At 35.9% G+C, this 9,201-nt stretch overlaps 1 protein-coding gene across 1 annotated transcript; it reads right to left on the bottom strand.

Moving 5' to 3' along the window:
* Window positions 1–803: 803 nt before the first annotated feature.
* On the bottom strand, window positions 804–8,723 carry LOC117125108. Its single transcript, XM_033271501.1, has 6 exons — window positions 8,592–8,723; window positions 6,111–6,327; window positions 4,500–5,125; window positions 4,298–4,351; window positions 3,628–3,741; window positions 804–1,565 (listed from the first exon to the last, which is right to left on the bottom strand). The coding sequence occupies exons 1-6, from the start codon at window positions 8,680–8,682 to the stop codon at window positions 1,285–1,287; spliced, it is 1,383 nt and encodes a 460-aa protein (XP_033127392.1). The 5' UTR covers window positions 8,683–8,723; the 3' UTR covers window positions 804–1,284.
* Window positions 8,724–9,201: the final 478 nt, after the last annotated feature.

Genomic DNA, 9,201 nt, shown 5'->3' with positions numbered 1-9,201 from the left:
ACGATTTCTGAGTTCCTTTTTACTTTTTCTTTAAATCTATGTTCCATCCCAGCTGACTGGAAAAATGCAATTGTTCATCCCCTCTATAAGAGTTCAAGTAAATCAATTTTTTCTAATTATCGTCCTGTTTCTGTTACCTCTCCCTTTTGTAAACTTTTTGAAGGTATTATTAGTACGCGGATTAATGCTCAAATTAATGATAGGTTGTCTAAATTTCAGTGTGGCTTTCGTTCGGGTAAATCTACAATTAATTCATTACTTTATGTTACCCATAACCATTTTAAATCTGCTGATTTGAACCTTATTTCCAGACTACTCTCGGTTGACATTTGTCGTGCATTTGATTCAGTAGACTGTTATTATTTAAGTTATCCCATACATTTCGCCTTCATCTCACTATTGTATCGTGGATTGCCAATTGGCTAAACAATAGATCTCAACAAACTTCCTTTCAAGGTATTCTTTCTGATAAGCTCCCCGTTCTTAGTGATGTTGTTCAAGGAAGCAAACTTGGCCCGACGTTGTTTTTGTGTTTCATCAATGATATTGTGGATTCACTTCGTGATTGTTCTTTTTCTCTCTATGCGGATGACTTAGTAATCATTTGTTCTTTTAAAAATGATCTCTTTGATCCACTTCCATTAGCTACCGCCTCTCTTGAACGTTGGTCCATTTCTAATGGCCTTTTATTTTCTCCTTCTAAATGCAAAATAATGAATATCCAGTTTCGTAAGACACCGTATATTTTCGATCCAATTTTATTGTATAATTCTCTTGTATCATGCTACTGTAGGCTCTTGTTAAATTACCAGTAATGTAGTACTAAAGTAGTAGTTTTTTTTTATCTTTGCCTAACTCAAACAATTACCTCTTTAATAGGCCCTATATACATTTTTTAATGTATGGCCTTTCAAATCAATTAAATAACACCTGTAAATGTCTAGAATGCTGGAGATTCCGGGAGCTTCGCCCCTGAACCCCCACCGCCGTGTCTTCACCCCTAGACCCCGTTAATGGTGCTACCTTCGCAAGTGCCCTTTCAGTATAAAAAAGAACCCACCTATCAAATTCTGGCTACGAGCTTGTTTGTAAAGCACATAGAAGCTTTTGCCTTATGCGATACATACGTAGAACATGCATTTTTCTTTTATAATGTTAATTTGTAAATACAGAAATCGCTTTATCTTTATCAATTTGTTATGTACCTGTGTGTAAATCTAAACTCAATTTAAATTTAATGATTTGAGATAATGAGTTTTGATAATATAAAATTTAATGCTTTGGTTAATTCTCAAGAACTTCTTCTATTCCATCCTTTTCCGCAGCTTCAAGTCGTGTCTGAATAATTACATCTTCCAGTTCAGGTAACGCTCTCCTCTTCAGCTCTTTAACGGCTTTTCTAATATTTTCAGCGGCCTTATCAGGTGAACCTTTGTCCAATTCTATAGCTGTTTTAACGATACTATATATATCAATCCCAATAACAACTACACCAGCAACTACCCTAGCGGCTTTAGCGGCGGCATACGTAAACAGTCGAGCAACATCATCGGACATATTTAGAGCTGAAAAGAAACACCAGAGTGCCTAGATGGTATAAAGAATCACCAGATGCATAGATGGTGTAAATATATATCATTCCCATGTCAAGAGTGATGTTTTAACATACCTAATGTGTTATCGTACTGAATACTCAGTACGTTCCCAAATACTATCCCCAAGTAGCAGTTTAATGTTTTGCCCTACCTGATATGATTCAACACTAGCCACTAAGCGCAAGCTTGGTGGACTAGTAGAGACACCAGGGTAGTTTTGTCAGTTATTCCCACATGAATCACTTAGGAAACTTGTTTTCGTAAGTGTTTGGGAACGTGAGTATTTCAGTACGATAAATTGTCAAGTATGGCAAAAGCAACACTCCAAAGAATATAGTGCAATTGACCATTCGGAGTGTCATCGTTTTGTTGGACTTCATCAACATAATGAGGCGGATGCAGGATTTCGGTAGGGGTGTGCCAGGGCGCAGATCTGTTTTGGAAGGTGCCGGGTGGGGTGAGGGGACATTAATTTTTTCCCATACAGTTCAGGCAAAAATTATAGAGGGCACTATTTAAGGTCATTTAAGTGAAGTGGGATTAGAAATGTTCGGACACACAGGTACAATTCTATGTATTGTTTTATTCTTGACTTCTTACAAACATTTCGTTCATATTCAATATTAATGAAGGCGTAGATTATATAAGCCTAGCAATCAGGTATACCTATTATTATAAACACTAATTTTACGATATTCTATATATCATTAATTTACGGTTCTACAAAAATTCTTAAATGTTACCAACCAATGAATCATGCAAAAGAATACGGAAACACTCACTGCTGTTAACAGGAAGGGATTTTTTTATCATATAAAATAAAACTTTTAATTGTAAAATTGTAAGTTAACTGTGTCCGAAGTATTAGTCATTGTTTCCGAGCATTTCATACCGTTCAGAATCAGTAATACTAAGTAATTGGGAGCATACAATTGCTACAACACACACGTCATACTGTAAAGCCTAACTGTAGGCCTAGGCCTACTCAAATACGGTGCCAGATTCAATAGCCCATTAGCCTAATCCGGTTTTTTTTTATTCTTTCGAAAACCATGCTGTAGGCCTACATAGAATGTGTCTAATTTAGTACTACAATTTTTAAACTGTCTTGACTACCAAGGCTTATTAAGATATTTTGGCCTAGTGACTTCATAGCGTTCATAACACCCTCTATAATTACTGCCGCAACGGTGTATGGGGAAAAATTAATGCTGGCAGGCGGCGTGGGCTCACATTTCGTGAGCCCACACCTACCATAATTGGGGCTGAGGTGCAACAATTAGAGGAAAAAGTACCTGTAGATGGCCGGAAATGACACTTTTATACAGTACAAATCATCATCATCACATCACCATGATAGTCAAGTTGAAGCGCAAACTGATGATATTTTATCAGCGATTTTCGGCAACCACAGCTGAGATCTAATTAATATGTGTGATGTACCATAGAACATACAACTTAAAAACCTCAGCCCCACTATGGCTGGGGCTGAGGTGAGACAATTTGGTGAGATAATACCTAGATAGCCGGAAATGACACTTTTATATAGTAAAATTCATCATCATCACACAATTTATGCAGTTTAATTCAACAATTTTCAGGCATCTTCTTTACTCACGAAAAGTGAAGGGGACCAACCCTTTCGCTTAAAAATATGTAGGGTGTGTTTCCCTTTTCCATATGATATGCGTCCATGGGTACGTGAGAGTCCACGCCACTTCAGCCCCAACGTAGTTGGGACTGAGGTGCGAAAATTTCGAGAATATGGACTTCTGGCTGGCCGGAAATTGCACTTTCATATTTTAAAATTCTTACCAATAATTCATATCAACAATGTAATAAAATAATTATTTTTCCTAATATAATTTAGGGGGTGCGATCGCAGCGTCTGCACCCCGCCCCATGCTTCCGCCCCAGACACAGGGACGGGGATTTGCGAGGTGATCTATAAATTGATATTTTGTTATATGAACTGATGATAATGGATTAGATTAATAAATAGTGGCCTGAAGAATAACTTTAAAAACCTTACCAATCTTTGTTGCCACCGTTACTCCAGTTCCATGAATGACTCGGGTTATCACTTCACCCCCAATGGTAACTATCTTGACAATGGTTTTTTTCTTCCCCTCAATCAACTTCGTTTCTTGTTTGTTAAAAGAAATACAACTCTCAATTATTTTTCACTCCAACTTTTTGCAACAACACAGAAAATGAGATTACACTTGCTGTAATTATTCTACTCTTATAAGTTATAGGCCCATGTCAGTATCTTTATTGTGCCAAATAAAACAAACAACAAATTGGCAGCAGCTTTATTTTGATGTACAATATGCCTACATAGTAGGCCTATCTAGAAGCAAAGCAAGTAAACATTTATGAAAGAATTTGCAAAATTAAACAACTATGAACATCGTCAAACAACATTCAAATTACACCATCAAAAACAAAATACAAAACCATAAGACTAAAATTAACATCAAGACAATTGCATATAAACTTAAACCAAATGGCAGTGAAAACAAACATAAAAACATGTAGGATAAATTACAGGAAAAATTACAAATATAAACACAACTATTACACAACACCTTTAAAGAAAAACATATAAAAATTAAGGGAATGTGGTAATTATAACCAGTTAGCTTATGAATTTGTTGAAGCAAAACCAAGAAAATGTCTAGTTATGTTAGTCTTCTTACCTTTCACAACCGATTTTACAAACCCGAGGTCTTCTTCGACCGAATCACCTATGCCTGTATACAAAATCAATAAATATTGCAATAAGTCGTGGATATTAGGTAATGTGATATTAAAATACAAGTGGTGTGATAGTACTCTTTTATTTCATTCGGAATGCATTAGGTCAAAAGGTATAAATAGTACAGTTATGTAGAACCTTACCAAAAGTTATCCTCACTCTGGTTTCGTGCAGCTTTCTAAAGCGCACAAGTACGTCACCGAGCATTTTAGCTGTCTTTAGATGATTTTCTGTGTGTTTCTTGTATTCATTCAGTAGCTTCACAAAATCTTCGGTGCACTTAGCTTCATTCCTTATAATTTTCTCACATTTTGTTTCGGCTCTTTTAGCCAATTTATCTGCAACAATATCTGCTCCAATATTTGTTGCTCCTCCGGCTATACCAGCAGCAGATCCAATTGCTGCAATTGCTCCGGCTGCAGCAATACCACCAGGAATAACTATCGCTAATGCCGTTGCCCCTACTGCAGCTGCTGTTCCTACAGCAGACACGGAAGAACCAACTACCTTAGCAATATTTGCATTCTTCCTGTCATCACTCATCTCATCTGCAATATATTCCAACATTTGTATGGTATCTGTTCTTGCCTTTTTCCATTTCTTGTAAAGCTCTTTGAGATCATCTTTATATGTTGCGTCTTTAAACAGGTCTCTTATGTACTCTCCTGCTATCTTCTCTTTCTCACTCAAACTCACTTGGCGGATTATTAAATTCTTGACAATCGGTAAAAACGGAATGCGGTATTGACCTGATTTACCTAAACATATCCTTGAAATAAGAAGAAACTATATGAATTAATAAGAGTGATGTTTTGCCCTACCTGACGTGTCATCGTACTGAATACTCATTACGTCCCCAAAAACACAATTCGCAAGTGATTTGGTTGGGAATCAACCCACGACCTCCAGGTATCTAGCCTGATGTCTTAACTACTAGACCAAGCGCAAGCTCGGTGGTCGTACTGAGTATTCAGCACGATAACCAGGCCCGTAGCAGGAGGGGGGGTCGGAGTGGTCGGACGACCCCCCCCCCCGGCTGGGGTCACCCTTTTCCATGCCAAATATGTTTCTCATATAGCTGCTAGACCTATAGCCTGTGGATCTATCTCAGGCCAAAATGATCTGAATGATGGCTGAAGCAGGGGAATCCCCACTGTGAGTTGATAGTCATGTACTGCATTTACACACGTGTATCAAGCAGCACATGCCATACAGCATGTGCCTACGGTACACATTGGGTCGCGGAGGCACCCGTATAAAAAGGTCATCTTTGGCTAAAAAAAGACCCACCCCCTTGGAAGTCAGGCTACGGGCCTGATAACACGTCAGGTAGGGCAAAATATCACTCCTATGATATTTTCCTGAGGCAAACTCGCTTCGGAATATATAAATTATCGATGTCAAGATGCATTAAAGTCTAGCACATTATGGTTAAACCTATATAAATACGTTTGGCTTTAAAAGCTAAATGTGGTACGAGAGTGTTTGAGTGTAATTTAAAATGAAAACCAATGCAATTAAATTAATCTAAATATTTAAAGTGTGATATATATAGTATTGAAGAATTCACGTTTGTTTATACATCAATAATAAATAAGCCGTTATGACTACAGGATTTTTTATATTATTATTGAATTTATTTGAAACACAATAAAGGCCTAATAGTAAAATCCTAATGCCAAATTCTAAATTCAGAATACAGACAAAAATAAAATAAAAAATTATTGTAAAAAATCTATGCCATAATATCTTACATTGAATATAGCGGGTTGTCCACAGCAAGGGCAATCAGGGTTACAGCAACTGTAAAACCTCTCGTAGGAATGGTATCAGGATCGTTTATCCAAGCTCTCACTCTTTCCCTTTCTTGTTTATTGCAATGTTTTTCAACAAGTTGAAAGATTAACTTTGAGATTTCAAGCTTCCAGAGGTTAATCCCGGTTTTAATGTCCATGAATGGTGATTGTTGCGCTGCAAAACACAGAATTCATTCCATTAAAGTATGCTTACGTAATTTAACTTGATACACTAGACTTATTCTACAGCTGTGGTCTACCCACAAGGATACTGTCTACGCCCCTGGTTCTTAATTGAATTATTTGAAGGGCCAAATAATTTTAAGACTTGATGTCACGGGCTATAGAAAATCTTCTTGTATACATGGACCTAAGGTAAAATTCTGAGATGGTGTGGCTGAAGCCCCTTGTTGTGGTCGCACATACCTTTGAGGTTTATTTGGCAATTTCAATTTCTATACTATTTTAATTGTACTACAGCACACTATTAGGACACTATTCATTACAATTTTTGCACCAAAAGATTGATATGATATTTTTCCAAAATAATTGGGACACTTAATTTTCCAACATTTCTTGCTTATTGATGATCTTTCATTTGTTGCTTGTGTAAATCCATCAAAAAGCATTTGACCAACGGCAAGGGAGGAGCGATGTCCCAGATCCTGTTAAGGGGTCCAGGGGGAAAAGCCCCCGGAATTTTAACAATTTAGTGATTTTGAATGCTTAAGGTCTACAGGCTCATATTCTGGAAAGTTACATATGATTATTTTTCCCTAGGAATGTGTTGAGTTCTCCTTTGACGGGAATCTGCCTCCACAACTGGCACCACCACTTACTTTCAATTAATTGATTAATTTGTTGGGAACTGACGGTTTCAAGTGGCATGATAAGTAGTAATCGTTATAGTGTCACTTGAGGAAATTTCACCCTGTTTTCACAAATAGTATATAGTAATGTAAATTCCTATTCCAATGTAATGTAAATTGCTATTCCAAAAGGCGATATTTTTTTCTACACAATTTCCTATAGTAGTGCATTAACGGAAGCGGGATTTTCAAAAAGATGGCTCCAAACACGTTGAGGCCTGACCATGGCATGATGAATAATGAAAATCCGATAGATTTGAGGGTACATGACGTATAGTGAAATTAGCCAATGAGATACGTACCCAGACAGTTCCGGGTAAATGACGTCTTAGTGAGATAATACAATGAGCAACGTGTCCATCGAGATAAGGGCTGGTGAGTAATGAAAAATCGTGATATGTACGGGTCCGTGATGTCTGAGTGACGTTTGTTTATTCTTTGTTTAAAGTGGGGTGTATGTTTTAATAACAGTTGTAAAATAATATATTTAAAATATTGGTAGTACTGTAATAAAAAAATTATAATGATGAAGATTAAAATATTCGTAAATAATTAGGACTATAATAATGATAATAATAAAAATACTTGGATTAACGTATGTTTGTTGATGATAGTGTAGGCTCTATAAAATAAGGAGTTGTAGGAGATTTGATTATCTTTCCATTACAACAAAAATAAACTATTATAAGTTCGTGTTACTCTACGTCAGGTGCGTTTTTATCTGTATTATTTTTTCAAACATGTCCGGAAAAACCGAATCAACTGCTACTACCAACTCTGAGGTTATTCGAGGAAAAAATATAAACATGGAAACTGAAAGAATTGCACGAGAAATCAATTCAGCGTTTGTAGCATATAAACTAGGCAATGATATGGAATATAGAGGAGATATGAACTGTAATTTTTTCAAATATTGCGAAAAAATGTATAATGCATGCGATGAACATGTTTGTAATTTGACAAGAGAAGTATCGCTTGACTCAAATGAAAATATTAAGACGTTTTTAAAAGACGTTTTAACAGAGATGTTTAATGATAATATCATAAACTGGGGCCGTATAATTATGATGTTTGTGATTGGAGCGAAATTAGCTGTGTTATGTAAAGATAGAAACAAAACTAATTTGATTGATCAAGTAATACAGAGTGTAGACAAATTCGTGAAGACGGAATTTTTGGAATGGATTAATTTGAAAGGAGGATGGGTAAGTTACATTTTTTTCGTGTTAAAAATCGTTGATTAATCAATTCAAACTGCAATTTGCTTCTCTCTCTATATTTTATATGTACTATTTATTTATTTTATTTAGACCAATTTATTTATTTATGTATTTTCAGAAAAAATTCCATCAATCGTATTCTGAACACAATAGGATTACAGAGACTCCTCTAATCAACGTTTCGCTGGGGATAGCGTCAAGTCTTGTAGCAACTTTATTTCTATTCAAAATTTTTTTGTCAAGGATGATATGTGTGAAGTATATGTATGTCTCGCCTATCTAAGTAGTTCTGAAAAGAACTGTTGTTGTTGAGAATGTCTCAACGTTAAATAATAGTGATAATAACTTACATTTAATGATCTTTTGAGTGTTCCAAAAAGGATAGGCTGAATGATAAGGTGACTGATGACGCATAGCGGGTTTTTCAAACTGATGATGCATAGCGGGGTTTTCTCATGACAGGCCCAGTCACGTTGAAGTCTGATGAATAATGACGTATAATGAAAAGATCGAAACATGCGTTGGTACGTATGACGTCTGATTGAAATCAACCAATAATCGATGCGCATTAAGATTACGTCTGATGAGTAGCAAAAATCCGATAGATATGCGGGCACATGATGTCATGAATGAAATTAACCAATGAACGATATGTTAAACTTTTTAAATGCGGGGGTATTTTTAATAATAGTAGTAGAAATAATATACATAAAATAATGGTAGTTATAAAAATTATAATAATGAAATAGTACCGGTAGTAAAAAATAATAATAACAATAATAGTAATTATGCTTGTATAAATGTGTGTTTGTTGATGGTAGTTTAGGCTCTATAAAAGAGAGTAAAATTTAGGTACAGCATCGAAATAAAAATACTGTTATAGATAATACCAGAATGAACTTCTATAAACCATTAGGCTCTTACGCCCCCCCCCCTCCACCTTTCTACACAGTGTTGACA

The sequence above is a fragment of the Anneissia japonica genome, unplaced genomic scaffold (genome assembly GCF_011630105.1).
Source record: "Anneissia japonica isolate Jap-2015-1 unplaced genomic scaffold, ASM1163010v1 scaffold9_len2422644_cov172, whole genome shotgun sequence".
NCBI lineage: Eukaryota > Metazoa > Echinodermata > Crinoidea > Comatulida > Comatulidae > Anneissia > Anneissia japonica.
The sequence above is the reverse complement of the archived record's forward strand: the minus strand, read 5'-3'. Positions and strand labels throughout refer to the sequence as shown.